At 50.7% G+C, this 27,203-nt stretch overlaps 1 protein-coding gene across 4 annotated transcripts in view; it reads left to right on the forward strand.

Moving 5' to 3' along the window:
• LOC109314399 (Golgi integral membrane protein 4-like) overlaps window positions 1–27,203 on the forward strand; it is a 62,618-nt gene that overhangs the window by 7,610 nt on the left and 27,805 nt on the right. For all 4 annotated transcript variants that reach the window (XM_019541560.1, XM_019541559.1, XM_019541558.1 and 1 more), the window contains exons 2-5: window positions 12,008–12,082; window positions 14,602–14,651; window positions 17,096–17,149; window positions 25,279–25,429. In XM_019541560.1, coding sequence (XP_019397105.1) covers window positions 12,008–12,082; window positions 14,602–14,651; window positions 17,096–17,149; window positions 25,279–25,429 — 330 coding nt within the window. The remainder of the gene's footprint in view (window positions 1–12,007; window positions 12,083–14,601; window positions 14,652–17,095; window positions 17,150–25,278; window positions 25,430–27,203) is intronic.

The following is a 27,203-nucleotide window of genomic DNA, read 5'->3' on the forward strand; positions in this document are numbered from 1 at the left end:
ACGTAGCACTGCCGAGCCTATAAGGGTGCTGCAGGTTTTTCCTCCCAAGGTGGAGAACCTTGCATTTTTCGGTGTTAAACACCGTAAGGGCTAGGAACCATACGGGCTAGGAACTGAGTATTTGTTTTAACAGAAAGTGGAGAGGTTCCCCATCATCAGAGCAAATGCAGGAACTAGGGTGTGAGGAGAAGTGATGAATATGATGAGATTTAGGGCAAAATAGCAAAATCCCGGCAGCCCAGGACTGTGAGATGTAAAATCCTGAGCTGCATCCCCAGAAAGGCCAAGTAAAATGCCCCATTTCAAAAGTGGCATTATCACAGCCTTGCTGGAAGTCCCTGATGTCAGTGTCCAGCAGCTTTGACAGCGTGGCCTCCTGTGTGTGGCTTCCAGATATGCTGAGTATCGGTTCCCATCCTCAATGGGAGCATTCGGTGCTTCTGAGTGCCCAGCCAGCTTGGTGAGTGACTGCATAGGGCTGCTGGGGTTGTGCAAGCTGAATCATGGGGGTCAAAGCTCTCTGTCTATTTTGCTGGTTCCTTTTGCATTTCTCTCCTGCGTCACAGTGAAACCATCAATCCCTGTCCCCTGGCTGTCTCTCTCCTGGGTGTGTTCCTTCTGGCTCTTGGGCACTGCTGCTATTTTTGAGTTTCAAGGCCAGCAGGAAACTGATATTTTTATATATATATTTAAGACAGAGGAAGCATTTCTCTCATTCCAAATGTGGCCTAAGTTCTTGGCTGCGACTGACCTAACGCCGTCCCTGACAGAATGGATGGTGCCTTTTTTTTTTTTTTTTAAATTGTGTGTGTACTCCGGTTGTCCCAGCTGAGTCTGAGCACTAGAGATAAGCAGCGGTCCCTGCCCTGGCTCCAGATAGACAAGGTGGAGGGCAGGAGTGGTCACAGCCCCTTTTGTGAAAGGGATGTGGAGGTAAGAGGAAGGCTAAATACATGCCATGGGGCTCACAAGGAGGCAGTCAGCGAGCTGCGAGCTAACCAGGGATCCCAGAGCCCCGGCCCAGCACTTCCACCATTAAGTCCCAGCTACTTCTTTCTCCTGCTCCTGTAGGACTTGATCTCCTCTCTCCATTCTCTCTCTCTCTCCCCGTCTCTCTTTCATGCGTCGCTCAAGCCCTCAGCAGACAAGACCAGCCTGGCAGGGTGAGGACGGATCCAATTGACTGCAGCTGTCAGGCGAGGACGTTAGTGTTGTTTAATTGGACAGGGAGACGGATGACCTAACTCTGCTCTGGCCCCGGCGCTTTGTTGTGGGCCAGCACACAGAGGGCAGTGCCAGGAAGTGACAATGCCGGCCCTGTGCAGCGTTAGATGTGGAATCTGGCTGCAGCATCTCCCTGCAAAGCCAGTGCCTGAAGGTGAGGAGTTTGGATAATGTGGAAGCTCTTGCATTGGGCCAGGATAACTCCTGTAGCCCTCCCCTGTTTTTCAAACCCTTTCTCCTTCGGTGGTTGGAAGGGCCACAACTGGTCAGCTGCCCTCACTTTATGGCAGAGATGTCTATAGAAAGGTCAAAGGTTGGCCTAGCAGGCTAGCATGGTGTCTAGCCAGGAATGAGTGACAGGGCTTACCTTACTTCCAGCTGCCTTTGACTCCGCACCTGAATGGGGAGTCCAACTGGGGCAACCTTCAGCTGAGTTAGACTCTTGATCTGGAGCCATTGCAAGACCCCAGGGTTGCACTGCCCCCATGCTGGATTGCTGTTACCTTTCTGGGCTTTGGGTTTGCTGTCTTTGAACCAACACAGATGAGCCTGGCTTTGAAAAAGGACCTGGGGCTCTGCAGGTAGAAAGGTGCTGCAGGAGTGAAATGATCCCATTGGAGAGTGGCCCCTGTGCTCATCTGAAGGTGAGCACCCAGTGTGAGCAGAGGCTCTTGCACTGCCACTCCCATGCCCCTGCCCTCAGGGCAGCTCCAGCTCTGCAGGTGTATTTGAAGCAGGGAAACAGCCAACTTATTCTGGTGGTAGTGACATTGGGCTCCTTTCAGTTAGTGGGTGAAAAGTCGGATCTGGTGATTGAGAGGTTCCCTTGGGTGTTGTGAGGAGACTTGAATCCCAGGCCCAGCTTTGTCACTGACTCACGCTGTGACTTCAGGCAAGTTGTTTCTCTGGCGTATGCCTTAGTTTCCCCATCTGCAGGCAGGGAGGCTGTAACATGACCTATCCCAGTGGGGAGGGGGTGAGCCCAGAGGCTCTGTCGGATCCATTGCAGGTGTGACAGAAGGGATGGGTGCCTACATCTATCTTTAAGACCAGCAGGGACCAGTGTGATCTGATTTCCTGTATAATCCAGACCAGGGAACTTCCTCTAGGGATCCATTCCTGCATCAGTTCTGTAGGTCCTGGATGCCTGGGAGCATCTCCTCTAAGAAAACATCCCGTCTTGCTCTCGGGACTCTAGAATCACATGTGCGCGTGCACACGCAGGCTCTTTTCCCCAGCAATGATCGACATGAAGGGCTCAGTGCAGTGGGTGGTGGCACGTGATTTTAGCCAGCCACCAGGCCTCTTCTCTCCCCTCGCTGTGTTCTCTCAGGCTCCAGGTCATTGCTGCTGCATGTTCTTCCCCCTGGTATTGAGCATGTGTGAGAGGTTTCTGGAGGCAGGGCGAGCATAGCTACATTTGCCCACTTCCCTAGACAGAGCGGGGAGGTGACGGCCTCTGGGGATTGATTAGAGACATCTGGGGATTCTGGCGGTGGCCCGTGCACTGTGTAAGGCTGGAGGGAGGGAAGGCTTGGCGGCTGGGAGTTGTGCTTTGCATGCAAAGTGAATCCCTGTGCTTTTGTCCTTTCCCTGGAGGTGACAGAGCATCACCCCCATCTTCATGTGTCTGGAAGTGACTCCTTACTCTGCCGTTGGGCTCCAAATTGCAGCCCAGAGCTTACCCCTACCAGGGCTGAGTGGTGTCTTTGCATATCGGGCCCTGGTGCAGCGAGCCGCGGAGCATTCATGTTTTACAGCGGATTAGAGTCCCCATCCATCAAGAGGTTTCTTTGGTGCTTCCTCCGTTGTGTGGCTAAGATTCAAACCAACCCCCACTGCTCTCCTGTCTCTTCCCTCTGCTCAGGTCACAAATGCTGTTTTGTGCTGTTAACGGGAGTGCAGCTTGGTTGGTGCATTTATCCTCATGTCTGCTTAAATGGCATTAGAGAGCGGAAGGAGCCAGGCAGGAGAAGCATTTGTCCCACAACCTCCTGTGTTGCAGAGCTGCTGACTGGGGAGGCATGGGTCAGCTGGAGTCTCGCAGTGGGATCAGACTTGTTGGAGGAAGGAAATGCGTGATTTGGCAGCTGCCCTCCTGGACAAGGAAAAACAAACTCCCAGGCCTCCCAGATCAGACTCCCAGGCATGTCTGTGTTAGGGAAGAGGGGCCAGCACACTGCAGACATCCAGCCAAAGCAGCTTGTTTGCTGATACTGCAGCAGCGGGTATTGCACATGAACCCATGGAGTGTACTGTCCCCTCTTAAAGCAACAGGGATTGGCTCAGGGCTGGTATGCAGCAACTGCTCTCCCCTCAAATGTGGTGTCTGTGTAGAGATAATACTTCTGGGAGACTTCCATCCGCCACGGCTGTGCTGTCACCTGAACACGAACAGTAGAGAATAGCCTTAATTAATGGCCTGGAGAGTGGCTTGATCTCTTCTTGTTTAAGGCAGAAGGTCAAATATGGCCCTTGCAAAATGACCACATGTGATCAGAGCATTGGTTTTTCTGTCACTGAATGGTGGCACCTCCTACCCTGTGCCAGTCGAGTGCTCCTGGAGGGCACACCTGGACCTGCCTGGTGCAGCTCTCAGGTCTTCTCCAGAAGCCTGATCCCATTTTACCTGAGAGATCCAACCTGGCTGCAGGTTGCCCTTTTCCCCAAGTGAGCCCCAGCCCCCAAACCGAACTGGGCGTCTGGGAACTGGGAGCCTGAAGTTCCAGTCGAAGCTCTGGAGAAACATTCAAATAAACAGGATGTTCCTGCTTGTGTCTGGCACAGTCTCTAGGGCCTGATGGGCCCTGCCCTCCTTGAAGGACTGCAGGATAGGGGCTGCTGAAGAGATATACTGATGCACCCATATAGAGGGTCATGGCTGTAGCTGGAAGCCAGCGCGGTGCACAGACTTCATCAATGCCGTTCGTGGGAGAATTAGACAAGTTGTGACCATTTCTGGAAATCCAGTTGCCTAGCATATTCTGATCTTTCCATCATTGCTATCAGTGTATTTACAGCGGCTTTCGTTTCTTCCCTTTAATGTTGCATTACACCTACAGTTGGCCAGCAGTTTCTTTGATCCCTCCCAGTTCTTCGGACAAAGCGAGAAAGACTGCTGCAGATGTGAAATCGCTTATTAGATGCTCCCAGGAGCTGAATGAAAATTTTTCTTTTCGGAGATCAAAGGGCTTCTTGGAAAGTCAAATCGATGGCTTGGGCCACGTGTCCCAACGTTGCGGCCAATGTCATGACCCAGGCTCAGACAGTTGCAGGCTGCCAGTGGCTGCGCCAGGGAGCTCGTGGAAGGAGGGCGGGAGGGAGCAGAGCAGAGCGGTACGTCCGGTGTCGTGACGGAGCTCCAGCTCCCAAGGCTCCTCCAGCCAGGATGACGGTGATGCTCCGCCGATTGACTTTCACTTGCCGTAGAAACAACTTGGCAGCGCAGCCCGGTGCTCCAGTCCAGGTGGCCAGAGCGCCTGACTGTTAACAGGCTTCCACAGCACCTGCTGCACGATGCACAGCCAAGGGGGCTGGCTTCAGGCTCTTGGGGCTCAGGAAAAAGGGTAGATGGAGGAACACTGACCTGAGCCGGATGGAGACTCTTCGGGCCACCAGTGAGTCAGCTAGTACCATCCTCGTCTGTTTTTGTAATAAGAAGAAAACACGATGGCAAAGACAGCACTAAGTAAAGTGAGCCCGTCTGTCTAGTTGGTGTGGGCACCGTCGTATTCATCAAACCCCTTTGCTCAGCCATTGTCCTTGACATTTCTTGTCAAGGAGGTTTGCTGCCTGCCTTACCAAGGGTCGCATTTGGCTTCAGAGCTGCATAGCCACGAGCCCTTGGCACTGCAGTGGGTGCGTTTATCTGCTCTGACCGCTTCTCCTGTTGTGGGGAGGCACCTATGAACACCCAGGAGCTGGCCCCGATAAACACCCGTAACTCTTCCTTCAGGCTAGTTTTACAGGGTCCTGGATGTGAGTTTAACCTGTTCACCTCACCTGCTTTGCAACCGTTCCTCAAGCTCGCCGAGGAATGGATGGGCATTGGCAGAGCTCTCGTCTCCCCGGTTTTTGCCTATGGCATGCCCTAAGCTGGTACTGGCATTTCTGCTTTTGTGCCTTGCATTTGTGTACAGGGCTTGAAGGGGCAGCTTGGGGTGAGTACTGCCTGCGAACAGAGGGGGCTGGACTCAACAGCCCAGGGGGCTCCCTCCAGTCTTGTGTTTCTTCATAGCAGCGTCTTGCGGTAAATCACATTAGAGATCCCTAGAGATTTGGCTAGAAGGGCTTATTTTTCCTCTTTACCAATGGCAATTATAGAACCTCATCTCCTAACTTTTGCTCGGGGCAGGAGGATGGGACTCTAGTGGGCATTTGGCCTGCGTAAGGACTGAAGGATCTGGCACTTTAGGCAGCAAGAACAACTAAGCAACTCTCCCTCCCTGAGTTATCTGAGTTAACTACAGTTTAGATTATAGACGCTCCCCATTTATGACTGAGGCAGGGTATGGATTGGTTAGAAACTCCTATTTCTTGCCTCTTGTTCCCATAAAAGCACAGCCTGCAGAGACATGCTCTAGTTACTCAAACAAATATATCCAACGAGAGAGCGTTTAGCAGGCACACGCCTCTTCCCTCTCTCTTTGTCTACCCATGGACTAGCCGTGGCACTGGGATGACTGGCGGGCAGATTGGGAAATCTTGCATAATTATTGTTCTTTCTTTGCCACCCTGTAGGAAGGCCCTAGTGCCCGTAAGGTTACTATGCCTCTTCTCTCCCTCCATGCCTCCCTTTGTCTTCATTTGCCTCCTTGCTGCCCTGGGCGGGGAATCGCGGATGTACCCACCAGACTCACGAGGTTGGAGTAGGAAAGGACCAAACAATGACAGTAATTGTGAACGTTAGCTCTTACAGCTGATCTCCACATCGCTCAAAATCAGGTGCCTACGCGCAAAGCAGGAGGGCTCTAGTACCACTCCATACAGCCACGGACTGACATGTCTCCGAGTGCGGGAATTCACTCCGAGGCACTGGGGGATTGGAGCTGCCAACCAGCGTCCCCTCAAATTTGCTGGCAGGCCTGAGGCCCTGCAGAGCCCATGCATTTCTTTCATCACTGACACCAGCTCATTGGCACTCGGAGCTGAATCCTTGACTGTGAAAATCTCTTTTGGCCAGCAGGGCTCTCAAATAAAAGCTAGAACTGAAAATGCAAGAAGGAACGAGAGCGTCTCTGTGCTGTAAAATGCCTCCAGGGGCTCTCTCTGCTTTGCTGGCTGATGGTGTCGACTCATGTCAAACTTAAGAAGAAATCATGTCAAACAAACTTGATCTCTGTCTTTGACAGAGTAACTACTTGGACGGGAGGGATGAAGGGAATGCTGTGGATGTAGTGTGTCTGGACTTCACTGAAGCTTTTGACAAGGTCCCACATGCCCTGTTCATAAGCAAATTGGAGAAATGTGGGCGAGACAACACTACCGTGAGATTCATAGACAGCTGGCTCACTAACCGCAAGCAAAGGGTAATTATAATGGACCCATATCAGAATGGTAGGAGATTTTGAGTAGAATCGCATGGGGGCATGTCCTGTGCTCACTACTGTTCAACATGTGTAATGATTTGGATGCTGGCATAAAAAGTTCCTTGAGCAAGTTTGCCAGGTTTACTGTGCAGTTTTGCTAAGAGCTTAGGCAACAGATTTGTTAAGAGATGGTTTGGATAAGAAGGATCCTGCCTCGGGCAGGGAATTGGATTTGGTGATCCAAGGAGAAGGCGGCACAGGGTAACACAGGGCCACTACAGAATGGACTAGGGCAACTTATAACCGATAGGATGGAAAAAGCGGAGCTCTTAAATAATGTTTTTGCTTCTGTTTTCCCGGACACAGATACAAATACACCTCCCAATGAGTCTAGTCTGGAGGGAGAGTAGTACTAATCCACTGACCTGGTGAAGGGGCACTTGGAGGGGTTGGATGTATTTAAGTTGGTGAGCCCCGATGATCTTCGCCTAAGGGTACTAAAGGAATTGGCTGATGACATAGCAGAACCACTGGCGCAGCTGTTTGAGCGCTTGTGGCACTTGAGACAGGTCCCAGAGGACTGGAAAAGGGCCACTGTGGTCCCTATCTTCAAGAAGGGGAGGAAGGAGGACCCGGGTAATTATAGGCCAGTTAGCCTCACCTCTATTCTCAGCAAGACCTTAGAAAAAATCGTTAAGGATCACCACAGAAATCTATGAAATCCCTGGCGGTCCCCTCCAGCCCTTCTTTATCACCTTTTGCTTCTTATTTATGTAACGTGTTTATTCATATAAATAATAATGCAGATTTAACTTGTCCAGCTTATTTAGAAAAAAGGTACTGTTTCTTGCTCTCCTTTACACCTCAAATTCCACCTCTGTAGCGTAAGAATAATAATCTGACCTAGCTCATGTTTATAGGCACCAGTTGCATCTGCTGGTTGGAAAAGGAGCTGCTCAGGGCTCTCATAGACCCTACTTCGCTCAGAAGAGATTATTTCCTGCCGCTCACCTGCAGAGCTATGGTATGTAGGGATGAATGGGCTCTGTTCTGCGTGGTTGGTGCTGATAATCGAAACGTTTCTGAGCTACTCAAACGAAGGTGTTGAGAACGATGTTAAAGGGATGCATTTCGCTTGCGTTGTTCCATGAGCAGGTGCTGTTTTTTTAAGCAGCCATTTCTCTATCCTAAGACGAAGCAAGGACTCGTGGAACTAAAAGCCAGATGCTAAATTGTGTCGCTCGGCTCTTCTCTCTGTGTTTACCCTGTGCATTTGGCAATACTTCGCGTCTGGCCAGTTTCTCCCTCTGTTATAATCCAGTATTTCCTTTTACTGGGGGAAAAAACTCATAGAAGTATCATTGGGAGAACAGAAAACCCCTTATAAAGATTTATTTTAAATGAACATACACATTTAAGAAAAATACTTGTTTCCCATAAGCCGGATTTGAGACTCCACCAGGAATGGAAGTGTTTTGAATCTAGCTTTCCTGCGCTCCCGTGTTCATTTTGCCAAGGGAGCCCCTGTCAGGATAAATCTGGCTCTTGGCTGTTCGGATGCTGAAATAACCGTCGACTGTAAATATCCCAGACCAGCCTCCTCTGATTATTAGAGAGTGACTAAGCTTTGGTAACTTGTTAGAAGAGACGGTTTCACAGGGGCGGGAGAATATGCTATAAAACATGCTCCCAATAAAAGCCGTTCCACGATGACACTGGCTTGGAATTGTTTTCAAGAAAACCATCGGTCACAATGCTGTGAAAGGTTAAATACAGTAAGGACGGGGCCAGTAAGGAACTGCTGCAGGGAGACTCAACACAAGGATTAATTGCCAAGTGCAGGGGGCTGGACCTGATGATCTGTAAGGTCCCTTCCAACCCCGAACACCTATGAACCTATGAAACCCCTTTAAGCGTCTCCGGGAACTAAAATGGAAAACAGCAGCCTTGTTACAGAAGTTGAGCAGCCAGTTTGATCCTTCTCTGAGCATGTTATCCTTCTGTTGGGTTCAGTGGGCTTTTTCCAGGAGAGTTTGCTCTTTTCGTTGTTGGCTTGGCCTCTGAAGGGTGTCCGAGTCCTTTACACAGTTTACATAGACGCGGGCAGATTTGCAGCTAGCGTGACGCGCTGCAGCTCCGTCAATGCATGTTTTATGTTTTGATGGCGCCCTGCCAACGTACAGAAGGCGAGGACGTGCCTGCTGCGAGGCGAAATGGTTTTAAGGCACGTTCCCACTTTGTGGGTGGGACAGAGCAAAACTGCAGTATAAATGGCACAGCGCTACCATCTCAGGCAGGAAATGGAGGTTACTGTATCCAATAGAAACTGCACCCGGCCCTGATATCAGTGAGGCCTCTCGGTGCTATTACAGTACAAAGATTAAGATCCAGTGACTGAGTTATTTGATCAGAATAGAAGTCTGCAACGGGCGAATGAAGCCATGAGCTGATTTTGCAAAGATTAAAAATTGCATGTCTCGCTCGAGAGAAAAACACCTCAGCTGGAATTGTAGAAATGCTCCGGAGACTAAGGTTTTCTAAGCATTGAGTCTGGACCCGATGTCCACAGATGAAGCTGGGGGCCGAGGAGGAAACCCAGTTTACTCCCTGCCTAGGCAGCCTAGTAGCAAATAGGGTATCTTTTATACGAACAGTGGTATTCCCCATACTTTAGGTTGCTTTATAAAGCTGCCCCAAACTGTTTGCTAGCTCAGTCATGAAGGTTTACTGACCTCTCTCTTCCTTTTGCTGTGAAAGAATTAAAGCTATACTCGGCACTGCTCTTCAGAAAGAAAAGCTAATAAATGGATAATGCAGAGTCCCTTCGTCTGATGCATACAGCACGGAGGATCAAATTGCCAATTAGGGTGGAGCCTCCAGAATTGGAAAGGAAACGGGAACCAGCAGAACATGCCATGACAGAGCCTGACTTGAGTTCAGGCTGTTTTGTTTATGACCACTTATGAGATCCAAGTGGCTTGCCCCCCACCCTGCCCAACCATTTTTTTTTTTTTATTAACGAGTCTTCTTTTTATGCCATCTTCAGAAATGGCAAACAGTGGGCTCTGCCTTGGCCCTTTTTTCTAAGCAGGATTCAAACCCTATGGCTCTATTTTTCTTTTAGCTGGAAGCCTCATTCAGGGAAACAGAGTTGCTTTTCCAGTTAGAGCACTTGCCAGCCTACAGTGTGCTCAGGGCTTGCAGGTTACCTGGTGACTAATTTACACTCCTTCCTGAAAGTCCCTTTCTGATCTTTCTTTCCTCTGCAGACAAGGAACATCCCACGTGCCCTATCATGATGTTATAGCTCTGCCATTTAAATTCGCCATCTGTACAGGTTTGCGTGGTCTCCCTGCAACCCATCTGAATCAGTCACGAGGGCTTCCAAAGAAAGCTGCCCCTAGGTTTAAGTGGCAAGGACAAACTGCACTGCGCAGGTGGGAACTGCAGCAGGATGGTTTCCCATGAGCCTTGGTGCAATGAGTCCGGAAACTCGGGCACCTGTTTTGTTTCTGGTGATAACACTAGGCTATTGCATTTGTCTCATGAGCTGGGCAAGAGAAGCTATAATTGACCTTCCAGCTTCAGCCAGATTTGGAAGAGGCTGTTCTCTCTGGGCGCCTGCCAACCTGCGGTGTCACAGTGCACCTGTGTAATAGGGGAAGTGGTTTACAGGTGTGAAAAACAAAGCATAGGAAGGTGAAGGGATGTGTTCACGTCCCAACAGCCAGACAGAGACAGAGCCAGCCTGTTAGTTTGTGCTCTACTTCCTCTTTGCCATTTCAGGCTGGCTCAAAGCAGCAGTGAGTAGCTAGGCGAATGCCTCACACAAGTGAGTGCTGTTACTTTCTTGGTCCCGGTCCCTTGTCTGCCCGTGTCCGTGCATGATGCTCATGTTCCAGCCCACATCAGTGATCAGCTGTGCATGTTTGCAGAGGGCCGTCTGGTTTGACACAGATCGGGCTGCATTTCAGTGCTTGAGTGACAGTCCCTGTATGTCCTGACTGAACAATACCTTGGGATCCTTCAGGTGGAAGAGAGTTGGGAAAAAAGTCAGAGAGAAGTGAACAGGAGCGGTAGAGGTTGCTGAAGAACTGGCTCTGGTAGTGGCTTCTGAAATGGGATTTTGTTAGTTTTATACAGCTGACCCAAATATATGAAGGTCTCACTGGGGCCATAGGGGAACTGGATTGCTCCTTCAAACAGCACCTTGCTTTCAAAGCTGGAGGCCCTTTCAAACTTGATTTAAGTCTCTTAACATGACATTAGGGAGTTTCCAGATTCTGGTTGCTGGAAAGGGGGGAGAAGTGGGATCTTTTCCTGCGGTATTTGGATCAAAGACAAACTGGTTGGCTCATTCAGGGCCAGATTATCATCTGGCATCAATCAGTGTTGCTCTGTTCACAGCAGTGGAGGTATGTTGATCAGTGCTGCCTGAGGGGGGGTCTCTCTGCTCAGTCTGCACTTCCTTTTCAAAGCAGCCCTGGAGGTGTCCTGCCCTGGCCTCCCTCCTTGAGCCACCCTTGAGGCCCCGTGTAGCAAAGGACTGGTGGTGCAGGATCCCAGCGCTGGGCTGTCACTTCCCCTCAGGGTCTCCGCCAGGGAGTGCAATGCTCCAGTGAGCTGGGGTCTAGTGGTGCCCTGTGTGCTGTGCAGAGAAGATGGAGGAGAGCAATGTGTTTGAAGCTGTACCAGATTGCCACCTCTTACATCGGTGCCTGGCCTTTTCAGTCCCCAATAGCCCATCCAGGCAGCTTCTTTCATCTCTGTTTGCTGTTTGCATGTTTTCCATCTGTCTCTGTTCTCAAAGCCCAGATCTCGGCTCATTCCTCTCTGTGCTTTTGTAATGCAGATAATTGAACCTTTGAGATTTGCAGTCCAGCCAACCAGAAACTTTGGGCTGTTTCTAGACTGCTGATCTTATTTGTTCCTTTTATGCCTGAGTCATGGTCTCATGCACCTCCAGTCAGTTGTGATACTTGGTTGCTGTACCTGAGCTGCAATAAATTAGGACGTTGTGGCCTGTCATATCCTAGTGCTAAGTACAGTGGACATTAGGAGAAAAGACCTTCTGGGATGCTGAGTCTGTTCCCTTGGGCACCTCAAGCCTGCACCAAGACATGGCCTTGGAACAACGCTTTCCATGTGCACACATTTGCCCTGAGAGAGGCCTGGCTCTGGGGAAGGAAAGCAGGGGAATACGTAGTAGCCTCAGTGTTTTATTTCCTGTTTTCCTTTTCTCTTTGTATCCCCAGTGGTGTACGAGCATAGATCCCGACTAGAAAGGTCCCTGCAGAAAGAGCGAGGGGAACACAAGAAGACAAAAGAAGGTGAGTCGCTCTCTCCTCTCCAGGAGCAGAGGTGGGTGGCAAGCCTAAGGGTCTCTCTAGGGAGCAGCACATGGCAGGTAAAGCAATTGGTACCTTTGTAGTCCTTGCTGAATCCTTGTTATGAGGTGATGAATAGGAATAACCCTATTTTACAGATGGTGGGACTGAGGCTGTCTGGTGAAGGGACTTGCCTATGGCCCTGGAGGGAGGAGGTGCTGGGAGATCAAGCCTGGAAGTCAGTGGCTCCTACTCATGAGCTCTACTGTCAAATAATGAGTCTTTCAAGGTGCTTGACACCCATAACTTAGCATCTGAATACTTCAAAGCCTATTAACTTGGCCTGGCACTTGGCCAGGCTTTTTTCTTTTAAATGAGTAAACGTGATTGCCTGGCAGCGCAGCTTGTTCTCTGGCACCAAAATCAATATGGCCATTATGGGGCCGGTGTTTGTAAGAGTGCTCCAGATCCATTCAGCCCCATATATGCTTATTAATTGTAATAATGTGAGCAGCACTGTCCTGTGCTATGGAGGCATGCTGCAATTGGTAAGGCCGTCTTTTAAATTCAGTCCAGAGATTGAGGCAGAGAAGGATGCATGCAGTAGGACAGGAAATGAAAAGCAGAGGGAGAGAACTCGTCTCCTGGGCTGAGTACATGCCGGCTCCCCCGCTGCCTGTAGCTGAGGGAGTTGACTTCTACCTTCCAGGCTGCTAGACGAGGAATCTCCTACCTCGCACCAGGATTCAGGTGCCTTTCTGGTGATGCTGACATAAGGCCTCTCCTGCCACAAAGCTGTGACTCAGTGGTTGACTAAAATGTTTCATATCTGGCCCTTCGTATCTAGAGTTCCTTGGTACATTAAGCCACTATTGAATTAGGAAAGAGGCAAATGGGTGGTGTGGAGCCCAAGTGTCTTGGTGCTGCCAGCATCCTTGTGCTCCTCCTAATGATGGGCTTTGCTCCACATTCTGATTTAGCAGATACTTCCCTCCATGGGAGCTTCATGTCCAATGCTTTTACACTGCAGGGTGACTAGCGCTGGCTTCAGCTTTCCGCAGCTCCTTCCGTCACTAACCCACATGCTCTTGTCTGGGAGCTACATGTGGTAAAAGGCATCGTGGCTTTCTGGCTTAGTCCCACAAAGTTGGCAGAGCCAATTTTGCGATCTTCTGAAAGTCAGTACTTGATGCAAGCTTTTGTATTTGGTCCCATGCTGCCACCTCTCCCTGCTCATGGTCGCCATCCACCCTATGCCATCTGCGGGTGAATATGGGCTCTGGGAGGGTGGCAGGCAGAGTAACTCTCATGCAGGGAGGGCCTGGCTATTCCCCCCTTCCTCCGTTGCCCCATCTAGGTAGACCTGGGGCCCAGCCACAGTGGCCCAGACTACAGGTCAAACTGGCATAAGAATACATGACCTGGTGCCCATGCCGAACTTAGAAACATTTTGGTGCAGACTGCCATACGTATAGTTTTGGTGACCTCTAGTCCAGCCACTGCTTCTCAGACAATAGGTCAAACTGCCATGGAAATGCAATGGGTTGACCTGGTGCCTGGCTGCATGTCCTGGGACTGTAGGTCAGCCTGCCATAGAAATGCAGCAGGTTGACTTGGTGCCTATTCTATGACACATCTGGACAACACATCCTGGTATAACTGATCTGCCTCCTACGATGATGTCTGTTTCTACCCTGCTTTTCACAGCTCTGAGAGGTACCTAGGAAAGATCTCCTGCCACGTAGAGCTTACAGGCTCACTAGGCAAGGTGGGCAGTGTGGGAGAGTTCATGGAGGCATGGAGTGGAGGATGTTTAGCAGCACAGCTTTGCCTTTTTCTGCAATGGGAGTCCTTGAATGAAGGATGCAGGCCTTGCTGAAGTCATTCTGGGCAGGGCTTAGGAGCACCCAAAGTGCCCCCGGCCTGCATCCTAGGGGACAGCCTTTACTTTTGTCTTTTATGTGGAGAAAAGGGCTTGCAAACAGGCTCTCGATCATTAGATCACATTCCCAGTTCCACCGTGGATGATGCACCAAGGTGACTAGATCAGGTCCAGTTAGTTCAGCCAGGACGGGGTCTTTCCCCAAGCCTCCCATTTGAAGAGGAGGCTGCAGCTTCAGGAGATGAATGATGAAGGGCCTGCAGGAGCCAGTACTTCCTTGCTGGGAAGTGCAGAGGGGATAGCTACTTTCATTCCAGAAGACCCTGACATCTGGTACAACCTCTATGCCACCAAAATGCAGCTACTTCTGGGTTGCGCAGTGGCATCTGTGCAGCACGCCATGCCGGATAAAGGAAAGAAGGGCAATTTTGGTGACTTAGTAGGCTGCTGGAATGAAAAGTCCCACAAGGTGTTTGGTTGCATAGAGCCCAGAGACCCGCTATACTATTTAGGACTCCGAAAACTGCTTGTATTCCTTCCTGCTGGGTCACAGCCTTTTGATCTGTTTTCCTTTCTGAAAGGATGAAACAGATCCTGGAAAATGCAAACTCTTTAACCTGTCTCCTCTTCTGTCTTCTAGATTTTTTAGTATATAAATTAGAAGCTCAGGAAGCGCTCAACAAAGAGAAGGTAGGTACGATATGTTCCTGAGAGAATGTGCGCGTGTGTGCGTTTGCGTGTGTGCTTGCACATGCATACACATCCAGGGAATATCTCCTCACTGTTTCCACCTCTGCAGTCCAGTACCCAGCTGAAGGCATTACAGATATAGCAGAGGAGGGAAGCCAGCAAGATGAGCCTGGGTTTCGGGCACCATTTGTGATCTCTGATGTGGGAGGCGGAAGGGCGGAAGAGCTGCAGCTTATCAGGCCAACCCTTATTGTTGATCTGTATGCAGATAGCTTACGGGGTGTCCCAGTCACCAGCTTGGGAGGGCCCATAGAGGCCTGCTCAGCAGCTTGCGGTAAAGTGGGGTGGGTTATCTCTGCAGGGTGTGCCTGGCTTTCCAAACCCTGCACTTCAAGGGGGTTTCTGCAAGCCATGTGGCCCTGCTCCTTACTCAGTAGCAGCATTTATGGAGGCTGGCTGTAAAGTCGCCCTGCCTGAGGAGGAGGGGATGTTTCTCTTGGGGGTGAAAGCTTCCTGGAATGGAGATGAGCCTCCATTGTCATCCTCTCCAGTGCCCCCAGCCCTTGCAGAAGAGGGGGTGAGGGCTGTTTGGTCCATGTGCAGTGAAGCAGCAAGGAAAGAGTCAGTGTTGGTGGATTCTGACAGATCTGTATTGCTCAAGTCTCTAGGAACACGGACGTATCGACCTTCCTGTCGGATTTTAGGCTCCTTTATGGGGTGGAAGTGATGTGAGTCTGGCCCAGCCCAGGATTTCTGCCCTGTGCCCATTCCTGGGGGTGGTTCAAAAGCCTCCAAAAGGCAAGCACGCGGCTGCTGGGGCCAGCATGACATCTCCCTGCAGTCCGCCAAGTGCCATTTAGACAGCCGCGCAGAAGGCCAAGGGGAGCTGAGCTGTGCATTCACACCATTGGCAAAGTTAATGGGGTGTTGGGAGTCACTCCAATGAGCTGGAGCAGCAGTTCCCTTAGCTGGGACAAAAAGACAAGGGCTGCTGATCCTCATACCCCTGGGCCTGAATGGTTCACCAGCCAGGGTCAGGAAGAAATGCATTGCAGGGAAATAGTATAACCCACTTACTTGAGCTCATAGAGTTTCTTTCCTTTCCAGAAGCATCTGAAGTTTGCCACTCCAGGCATCAGACTAAGTGGAACTTTATTAGTTTGTTCCACGATGGCTGCTGGATACCAGGCAGTTGTCGAATTAGCATAGCGGGTGCCCATGCTAATTACACGGATAGCAGTTGTGTGTCCCTGGGGCTCATCTGGTGCTCATATTTTATGCCCTATTGAGTATTTACCCTCTAATGTGAATTGTGGGTTACACTGGAAAATAACTCGCGCTGTGCTTACTTTGCAGTTCTGCAGTGCTGCCTGGGAACAGGGCTGTGCTCATAAAGCTGTCCAAGCATAGACCACCCCCCCTCCCCGGAGAAGTACTGGTGAAAAGACAAAGGATTGTGTCTTGATGTTTGTGCCCTGCCCCTGGCGAGCTCTGAATTCTTTTGCAGGAAAAAGCCAGCATTTGGGCTCCACGTTTTGGATGTAGGATAGGGAGGAGGCTGAGGTATAGGGGTGTTGGCTGGGGGAGAAGGAAGAACACACTCGGAGGGGCCAGCTTGGAGAGGAGGTGGATGGCAGCAAATCCCCCCCACATAAATCCGGACCCGGCAGCTCAGCGACTCCACGTGTGTTGCAGGAACCTCGCTATGTCCTGCTGCCACGCGAGGAGCCAAATGGTGAAGGAGCAGGCAGGCAGGACAGGCTAGTGGCAGCGTAAGGCTCTGCTTTACTTAAACTTGGGCAACGTCTGTGCATGGGCAAGAGCTCTGTTGCGGTGTCATCTGCCTCCCTGCAAAACCACACAGTCTGGCTCCCAGAGAAGCCCTGGCTATACAGAGCTCCTTTGGCTGTATAGGCTTCTGCTCGCTGTGCGGGCCTGGGGTGAGAGCTAGGAGCCAGAGGGCATTACTCTGTTTCCACTGGAGGAACGAGATCAAAATCCTGTCATCTTAAATCTCTTTGCTGACAGCAAATCCCTCTGGGTGTCTCGAGCTAGAGTGTGATTTCCTTTTACCCCAGCATAACATTGGAGAAGTCAGTGATGTACCTCTAGATTTACATCACTGTAAGTGAGACTCAACTGGCCTTTGACTTTATAAACCAGAAAAATATCATCCTTCTAATGGGCATGGCGCTTAGGTCTTTGAGGGAAGGGAGAAGTTGCTGAGTGACTGTCATTAATTATTTTTTAAGCAATCCATTCCAGCAACACTCGTGCCTGATGCAACCTATAAAACACCGGATCGTATCCAGAACACCTCCTGGGCCTGCTAGCTTCTGTGGATGTGTGCAGCTGGTCCTGCAGCCGCAGTAATGCTTGCCAGTGGCTTTCCCCTGTCTCTGCCCCTCTTGTCTTCTAACAGCGGTCTCTGATCTTTGTTGCAGCAAGATTCGATGAACAGATATGGGGCCCTCAGCTCGCAGCACAAGATCCTGAAGGTAAGGGACGTGCATGGTTTCACCATGATGCTACCTGCCTGAGGCAAAGTCTCATCTCTTTGAACTGCACAAGAACTTGATGAAAGGAAATTTGGGACTTCCAGCTACCAGCTGGCACATAGGAGAAGCTAAGGGTCTCCTGTAGACAGTTGCCATGCTAGAGAGGGTAGGTACACTTCAAGTGCATGGTGGCCCTAATATACATGCACAGCTACACACGTGGTAGTTAGGCAGCAAAGGGCATGTAAAGACTCCTGTTGCTTGCATGGGCTCCCGTAAGTTAAACCTCATGCCTGTCTCTCAGTGACAGTCTTTGTGGGGCTGTAACAGGACTTCCATAGTTCAGGATATTATTTTCTTGAGCTCCCATCGTGAAAATTGTCCCATTCCCTGTCACTCACCCTATGGGGCTAATGGACCGTGTTTCGCTAAATAAAGAGGGGTTGTGGATGGTGGTGGCTGAGCACGTACCAGGCTGAGCACACATGCCTGCGACATTGCTAGAATATGGCTCCTTCCGCTACAGCGCACCCAGCGAGACTATCCCTTAAATCTGGGGCACGGACATGGGGCTGGGTTGCAGTAACCTTCAGCACAATGGGGTTGTGTTTCCCAAGGAGAGTCGGCCCTCCCACTGCCTGCGAGTGTTAGACTGAAACTCTTGGAGTGAGGAACTGCAGTTTTCTTTTGTGTTTCCCACAGTGTTGAGGATGCCGGGAGCACTTAATAGCGTTGCATCGGCATGTCACAGGCACAGCTGAGCTCGCCTTTCTCAGGGGGATAGAGGCTGAGAACATTAGCTCAGGCTTGTCTGTCTGCAGACACTCATTTCCAGCCCCATTTTTCTTATCTGCCTCCCTTCCCCCCCCCCCACACACATTTTCTCATGCTTTCTTTTTATCTGAAAGGATTTTTATTTTTTAATCAGAATTTAGTGCTGCCACACCGAGTTGGTTGTCAGTGTACTCGGGTTCCCATGTCTTCTCTGTCAGCAACCCACTATGTGATCTTGGAAGTCCTTTACCGCAGTAGCTCTATAATGCGGGGCTCATGCTCTGCTCACAGGAGGTCTCAGAGGCTAAATCACTGTGTGAAAAGGGGCCCTGAGTCCTTCAGTTGGTGTTCAGCCCTCACCCGGGTTTCAAGGCTGTCTCTTGTCCTATTTTATGAGCTGCCAAGGTACCATGGGGCTGGTGCACAGGGGATTGCTACGACCATAGCATCTAGTGCAGTTTCCCAAGGCTTCCTGAAAGCGACTGGCATGAAGGAAGTGGCCTGTGATGGCTCCTTTGCTGCCTGTTGTCTGAGACTGGTTACAGGCCACTGGGAGGGAGCAGTAGCTGCAAGCTGATGCCGTCAATGAGCCTATGACCAGGGCTCATTGACAGGGGTGCAGATTGTGCCTGACATCTGATTACCTCTCGGAGGTGGTTGAATACCAGGGCAATATTGGGATATAATTATGCCTGAAAACTTGTCACCAGGCAGTAGGGAGGACACACTCAGGACTAGTTAAGGAAATGTGGGCAACATGTAGCTTGCCCGCTTTGCAGGGGCCAGTGTCTGCCTTCGGCTAGTAATAGGGCAACTGTTTGCTTTCTATGTTGGGCCCTCGGGGCTGATCTCTATGGCCCCTCTGGGAACACTGCCATGATAGGCACTTGCTCCCACTCAGGCCATGCCAAATCCCAGCAATGAGGCAAAGTAGAGCAGCACAGAGAGTGTGCCCAGCACCACGGTCAGGCTGTCTGTATTGGGCAGGCTTCTTGGCACGAATGCCGGGCACCTGGGTACTGCGTGGAGGCAGCATAGACACCGTCTTATTATTCTACCAGTGGGGCATCTCCCTGGAGCTTGGCTTGGCTGTGCTGGGGGTGCTGAGGATGGGTTGTGATGGGAGACAGTTAAAGAGCCCTTCCAGAGCCCAGTTGGCCTCCTACTGAACTTTTCCTCTAAGCTAAACTGAGCCCCAAATGCTTGGCTGCAGTTCCCCCATGGCGCCTGTGTCCAGGCGTCCCCGAGTTCACCATGCCCCAGAGGAAGGGCAGCATCTGTGGGGGAGGGAGTGCCCCACTGAGCAGCTGCGCCAGGGGAATTGCAGAGCTAACCACAATAATTGGGTGGGGAATAATCAGATTATTATGGCCTGGCCCATTCAGGACTTTCTAGGAAACCCATCTCTGTGCTGTGAGCAGGCTGATGGACAAGGCAGGAGCATGTTGTTGCACTGACTTAGCTTTGCAGCATCGTTTTCCCCTCTCCAAGAATTAGACTACAAAATTAAATAGGCAAAATTCCACAAAAAACAGAACCGGAGGAAGAAGAACCAAGTGGAAACCCTCCTGCAAATAACGCCACGCAAGTTTTGCACGGGCCCAGGATGGAAGTGGTCCGCAATCCTGGGGTGCCCTTACTCCTTGCTGCCTCCTACCGTTCCACCCTTCCTGGGGAACTTGGCTGCTTAGCCCAAGAATTTCACTGCACTTCCCAAATTAGACCTCAGAAAATCCCAGTGAAGAAGACAGTGCAGGGAGGGGGAACTGAGGCTTAGAGACAGGCAATGCCTTGCCTAATGCTGCACAGGTTGGGACTAGAACCCAGGTCCTTTGGCTCCCCATGCTCTGACCTTAGCACTATATTGCTTTCCTGAAGACCAGGCCAGTGCCTTTTCTCTTGGCCCTTGGTGTCCTCAGGTTGAGGATAGCATCCTGCGCTTCCAAAATGCCAGTAATTTGGTTGCATCAAGTGCAATTCAGTATCTAGCAGGTCACCTCTCAGTTGGGAGGTGCAGCTGATTCATGGTACCGCCCAGAAACCATCTTCAAACTACAGAGAATAAAGAGGAACTTGTTTTGGCTTTCTAGAGGAAGGGGCCTGTATACTAGAGATGTGGCTCCAGGAGATGCCATCCCTTCTGGATCGAAGCCATCTCTGTCTGATTAATGTTTGCAGCTGGAAAGCTGGTCTCCAAGGTGCAAGATGCCTGGCTTCCTCCAAAAATAGCAGCAGCAGCTGCCCGTGTCTGGATTCCTGCTGCCACCACACTTCGTCTTATGATTTCCATCTTGTCGAGCAGAGATTGGCTATGTTGGTTAGCTTCCCCCGGCAGAATGCAGTCCCCATCCACAGTCCAAGAAGATCACAAACTGGCTGTGAGGGAGTGATATTCGTAGAAGAGGACCTCCTTCTTTGCCAGCATCGGGGAGCTAGCTATCAGTGAGCTCTAATCTCTTGCTGCTTGTGGCAAAAAGCATATATTTAGCTCTTTGCTTTGTTCAACTTCCAACCTATTCAGAAACCCTAAGGAGGGATGACACTGCCCTTCAGCTCCCCAGACACTTTGCAGAATTAAAATGGGAGCCTGGCAAATGGGTCCTGAGCATTGCGTGCCACTGGCATAGGTAAGAGTGTGCCGGAAGAGATGGCTCGCTGACCTGGATTCCACGTGGCATGGATCAGCGAGTCTCAGCCTCTCAAGGACTGTATGGTCTAGCTCACCTCCAGATTCCTGAGCTTATTTTGGGGGTCGTGGGGTGGTACATTAGCACAGTTTCCTCTCTGTCTTAAATACTTACATGGCTTCCACTGCTATTGTACCTTACAAACTCTGCTGAATTGAGCCATCTGTCCAAGTGAAGTGGTCCTTGTATTGAGACAGAATGAGAGTGAGCATGCAAGAAAGCCATGAAATGTGGAGGAAGGAAAGAGTGAATCTGGATCCCTAAGTCAGGGATCCAGACTAGCAGACAATCATCATGGTCCTGTCTTATCCCTAAGATTGAAGTCTTTCTCCTGCCACCTAAGAACTGGGCAAAAAATACCGTGCCCTGCAACCCACCAGCTGAATACTAATCCTCCCACCACACACAGCCCTGAGCTAGTCATCTTGACATAATCCAAGCGGCATCTCTTCATTTGTTTTCTTTTTAAATTAAATGCAATGAAAAATAATGAAGAAATTTCATTTGATATGATGGCAATCAATTTCTTTAATGTAAAGAAGTGATCTAAAGCTCTGTTGGGCTGAAATTGCATTAAACAGGAGGCGCCAGTGGGTTTTTTTGGTTTCATTTTGTTTTTTAAAAACAATCTGCAGTGAATTGTATTGGAGAAGAATTGCAACGAAAACTGCCAATTAATTATCACTAATGCAGATCTGCTTCTCTCTCGAGTTTCCCTGCTTTTCTGTTCCCTGCCAGTGTCTACATCTCCCAGCTGGCCCATTCCAGAGCTGGCAGGAGCCTGTTCTGTTTTCCAGCTACAAGATTTTAGCTGCAGTAATTGAAACTTGTGCTTGGGATGTGGCGTTCCCTGCCCACCTCCAAGATGGCAGCAATTACCCTTTTACAACACAGGGCTTTAGACCCTTTCCCGAAATTTAAACTGTTCTTGCTGGGAATGTAGTGGCTTTGACTCCAAAATTAGGAACGTGGTTCATCTCCTGTTCTGAGGGAGTCTTCTGTTTCTTGGTCTCTGGATACAGCTGCTCCTTTCTAGCTCAACTTTGGGTTTTTCTGCTAATCGGAGTGTGCTGCACTGGTGCCATGTAGTTTCTACCACAATGCACCGGAAGCCAGGAGGGATGCAGCCCTGCCAGGGCCCACGTCCAGGTTGTGCCCCGTGGCTTGAGATTAGTTCTGCCCCAGATGATATCTCCTAGAGCGAATCGCAGGCAGGACGTTGCAGACCCGTGGCTTGAGACGCGGCACTGTGTGAATAGTTGGGCACCCGAGTGGTTCAGATGGCGACTACAACTTGTGAAGGGTTCTCGTCTCTTCTCATTGTCGACGGCCTGAGGTCTTGGGCCTGTCACTTAATCCCGCTGCCTCACTTTCTCTATTTGTGCCTGACGCTTCCCGGTTCTGAAGGAGCAGACTTTTCAAGCTATTGAACCTGCTGTAGGTACAATGTTTTTTTTTCCAAAGACTGACTGATTGCTGACCCGTTCCCGTGCTCGCTTGCTCGGGATCCAGAGCAGGGCCTGGATCCGTCCCAGGTTTGGGAGGAAGGAGGCTCCTTGCGCTTACAGAGCTCTACTGGGACTTGGAAATCTGGGCGCACGTCCCTGCTGTGCTGCAGACTCCATGCAGCTGTGGTGAGGCGTTGTGCGCAGTTCCCCATCCAGCCTCTCCCTCTTCCCGCTGACCTGACTGCCCATAAGCACGTTGGGACGCACGTGGTCTTCTAGCTACAACATCTGTGGCTCAGTCTTGAGACCAAATGAGGCCTCTAGGTAATGTCGCCATCCAGATCTGCACAGTTGTGTTCCCTGTGGGACATGATTGAATGAGCTCCCGGGGTTTAAGGGGCTTATTTCTCTGATGTGCTGATGAGTCCACCAGCTCCGATTGAAATCACTGGGGGCTTTGAACTCCTCTGAAAGGGAGGCTTCAAGTCTCTCGCACTCTCTTTGCTTTTCCACTTGATCTTGGCTCTTACCTAACTTGGCATCTTGCCTCTCTTCTGCTTTCTTCTCTTTAACCCATTATTTTCCCTTCATTTGTGTGTACTCTTGTTGCTCTGAGTAGGATTGTTCAGTGTGAGAAAGGGAAGTCTCCCTGGCTGTAAATGCCCCCTACGAACATGTGAAAATGTCTTATGCAGCCACATGGGGAACATACACGCATTGGTCGCCTCTAAAGATCAGTGCGTGTAAATGGAAGGGAAATAAGTGGGGACTGTGGCCCTCGTCCTGGAAGATGTTCAGAAGGGCCAGGAGTTCATCTGCAAGTCGGTCGCTCTGTGTGTGCAATTGGTGCTGAGAAGCCAAGTGTGGAAGGATCCCAGGGGTTACTATGGGAACCCAAAAGGAGGTGAATTTTGGTTCAGTGGGTTCGAGCAAAAGGAAGTCTTGCTGCGTTTTGTTCTGCAGCGAGGAGAGGGACGGGGAGTCTGTTCTTAAATTATTTCACCCTACTACTTCAAACAACAAGCCCATCTCAGAACACAGGCCGCGTGTCCCCGGGAGAGCGTCCTTCCCTCCCAGGGCGCTGTGTCTGGAGCACAGCGGCTATGCAGCCTGTTGGCTCTGCATGCGTCCTGGAAGTTGCACTAATGCAGGAAATGGGGGGGCTTGTTCTGCTCTGAGTGGGCTGTGGTAGTGGATTTGGGATCCCTGCAATGGGGGTGGGTGAAAGGATGGACAGCACGGCTTTCTAGGGACAAGCCTAAATGGGGGAACCAAAGGGAAGTCTCCAAGTAGGAGCTCATTGTGCATGTCCTCTGTGATGGGTCTGGACATAAAATGGCAGGGGGGAGGTGGGGAGGGATTTCCTTGTATTTAATGGAAAAGTACCAATGAGACAAGGATTAGCAGGTACATGCTACTCATCCCATGGAAACCTGCTCTGTTTTTCCATGAATGTTTGTCTTGCAGCAAGGTAGGGGCTCAGACAGGGTATCTGGATTCATGCACAGTACTGCATCTGTCCTGCTTAACAAAGGGGAACAGCTATGGCCTGTGCTACTATTTCCCCAGAGCTGGGATACTGAGTGAAGTCCAGAACTGTGCGCCAGAGCAAATAAGGCAAAATGCAATGCAGCAGCACCTTGCTTGGGCCAAGGAGCATCTCTAAAAAGTGTGAGATGAATCTCTTAGTCAGCTGGAGTCCTTGGGACCCAGCCAGGCACTGGCACGTCCTCCCATTCATTAGCCAAGCTGGCCTGGATGCTGCTCTTGCTTTGGTGGCTTCTGCAGAGAGGTCTCTCCAGGGAATTATTCCCTTTACTGTTTCGCAAAGTAGAGGAGCTAAACTGACTATTGTCTTTTAACTTGATTGTGTACATTGTATGAATCATAGAAGTCGGGTCGGAAGGGACCTTGTAGATCTTCAAGTCTGACCGCCCCCCTGGGCAGGAGGAAAACTGGGCTCAAATGACTCCAGCCAGGTGGGCATCGAGCCTCTTCTTAAAGCCCCCCAGGGTAGGAGCCAGCGCCACTTCCCATGGAAGTTGGTTCCAGATCCTAGCCGCCCTGACCGTGAAGTAGTTCTTACGGATGTATAATCTAAACCTCCTCTCCAACAACTTGTGGGCGTTATTCCTTGTTATGCTGGGGGAGCTCGGGGAAACAAGGTCTCTCCCAAACCCTTGTGGTCCCCCCTAGTGAGTTTATAGACAGTCACCAGGTCCCCCTCAGCCTTCGCTTGTGAAGGCTGAACAGGTTCAGGTCCTGCAGTCTCTCATTGTAGGGCCTGCCCTGCTGTCCCCAGATCATGCAGGTGGCCTCCTCTGGACCCTCTCCATGCTGTCCACATCCCTCCTGAAGTGCGGCGCCCAGACCTGGACGCAGTACTCCAGCTGCGGCCTGACCAGTGCCGCACAGAGGGGGAGGATCACCTCCTTGGCGCTGCTTGAGATGCACCTGTGGATGCACAAGGTCCGGTTAGCCCTGCCAACCGTGACCTCGCATTGTCGGCCCACGTTCATCTTGGAGTCAGTAATGACTGCAAGATCCCTTTCTGCCTCCGTGCTCTCAAGAAGGGAGTTTCCCATCTTATACGTGTGCTGCTGGTTACTACTGCCCACGTACAGCACCCTGCACTTGTCAGTATTGAAACGCATCCTGTTTTTGTTAGCCCACCCCTGTAACCTAGCCAGGTTTTGCTGCAGTCTTTTCCTCCCTACTAGCGTGCTCACCTGCCCCCACGTTTTGGTATCATCAGCAAATTTAAACAGGTTGCTTTTCACCCTGTCGTCCAAATCGCTGATAAAGAGATTGAACAGCGTGGGCCCAAGGACCGAGCCCTGGGGGACTCCGCTCCCCACTTCCCCCCAGGTCGAATATGACCCATCCACCACCCTCTGAGTGCGACCCGTCAGCCAATCTGCAATCCATCTGACTGTGTAGGCATCAGTGCCACAGTCGCCTCGTTTTTTAATGAGGATGGGGTGGGAGATGGTGTCAGAGGCCTTGCTGAAGTCCAGACAGAACTCTTGCTGTGTGCCAGAGAGGGTTTGGGGGTGCTGGGGTGAAGCTGAGTGGGTTCTGTGTGTTGGAGAGGCGTTTTGGAGGTGGAACTGGAAACCTGTGTGCTCCCAGTGCTTGGGGAAGAAGTCCCCCATGGGTCCTGTTCCCCCACCCTTCTTACTGTGGCACCCACACCTTTTGTGTTTCTTCTCCTCCCCAGAACCAACATGAAGATGTCAAAAAGCAGCTGCTTGACTTGCAGCTGCAACACAACAGCTTGAAACTGGAGCATCGCAAGGTGCTGGAGACCCACAACCAGAAATACTCGCAGCTGCAACGCGAGAAGGAGAATGAAGTCACAAACTTGCAGGGTGAGTGCAGGGCTGGGAGGGCCCTGGGGGAAGGGCGTGATGGGAAGCTTGGCTCTGAGTTATGAAATGCATTTGGGTTTCCATGTGCGAGAGTCGCGCCATCACTGTCCTTGGGTCAACTTGGCTGAGAGTCCAAGGCCTGCACCATTCACAGAGCCGGAGCTTCTCCTCTCTGAAAGTGGCTCACATGTCATCCTGGAAAGAAATCTCTGAAATTTCTGTCTTAGAAAGAGGTTAGCTCGGATTCTCGGGGCCTGTCTCCCCAGGTGCACCCATGTCCTCTCTGAGCAGTGCCTGTGTGTTCACTTCACTGGGACCTTCTAAGCCAGGGCCAAGCCCTCGAGGTTTTATTCTCATGTTTCTGACCTTGGGCCTCTTGCTTTGCTGTCAGCTGTCTGAGCAGCCACTCTGGCTGAGCTTGGTACTCGCAGGTCATACGCTGTATAACTCTCCGTGCAACTGAGGCGTCCCTTGCTCAGTCTCGGGGCAGGATGGAAACTTGGCTTCTAGAGGAAGGATGCTCCAGCCTGGGATTTGGGGCATCTGCTCTGCCACAAGCTTCTGGGTGACCTTAGGTGAGGCACTTATTCTCTCTGTATGTCAGCTTCCTGGCTCTGACTTGGGAGACAGTCACATTCACTACCTCGTGGCATACTGCGGAGGAAAGGTACCCTCGAGACTGTGAGAGGGTGCAGGATCAGAACAAGTACCTTAGATTCAGCAAACTGTCATGAAACGGTCCATTTGAGTGGAGTCTGTGCATGGGGCGCTGGCGCCGATAAAAGAGATGTTCTGCCTGGGACCAGCTTCTTCCATTTAACATTCGCTGCTTGATTAATGTTTGAGCCACTATCAAGGTGAAAACTCTGCACTAATAAAGCTGAGGTTCTAGGGGCATCCTGAGCCTTTGTTAAACCATAGCTAACCAGTCACCTTGGGCTGTGGCTTAGAGATGTTCCCGTGGCTTAGAAATGGTGGTGGACCTCCTGTGCTCCACAGACATGGAGCTTCTTTCATCTCAGCCCCTGGGGCAGCAGCTTGGCCCCTGATTGATCCAGCGGTTCAATTAACTAGAGGACAGGAGCTTCAGGTTGCTTTGGTTTTAAATGTATTGAGCACTCTTTGATCAGTGAAAGCACCTAAGACTGTGAAAGCGAATGCTATTTTAAAAGCCTGACTTAATGCTGGCAGATGACTGCAGGCTTGGCATATTGTATTTCAAGTCGTTCCAAGAGATCCAGCTGAGGCCAGGGCCCCCTTGCGCCAGGTGCGTATATACTCGGAGTCAGGCACACTCCTTGACGAACATACCAACTAAACAGACAAGGTGAACAGAGAGCTGGGAGGGAAATCACTCGCTCGAGATCACACAATGAGTCCATGGTAGGGTCAAGAGTAGAGCTGGGGTCTCCAATCCAGTGCTTTGCCCCTGAGATCGTACTGCCACTCCCTTTTGCTCCTTTCAGAGAGGAGAAAGAAACTAAACTAGCCAGAGGCCCTTTTGGCTGCATTAATACACCACTGCAGCATTTGGGTGCCTGGCTTTATGTTTAAAAGGAAATGTATCACTTCCCAGTAAAAGCCTTTGTCATGAAATAATTCCTCTTACTGCAGAGATCTCAGGGCCTGCATGTTTTAAAGTCCAAATTGCTGAGTTTATTAAGTGCTCCCTTTTTACCTTGCAGAGTACATTTACTTAAAACACTCTCAACAGCAAAATCACCATAGAGCCTGCCAATCCCTTTCCTTCCCAGAGAACTTTTCTGTTTAGTTC

The sequence above is a fragment of the Crocodylus porosus genome, unplaced genomic scaffold (genome assembly GCF_001723895.1).
Source record: "Crocodylus porosus isolate Cpor-Errol unplaced genomic scaffold, CroPor_comp1, whole genome shotgun sequence".
Taxonomy (NCBI): domain Eukaryota; kingdom Metazoa; phylum Chordata; order Crocodylia; family Crocodylidae; genus Crocodylus; species Crocodylus porosus.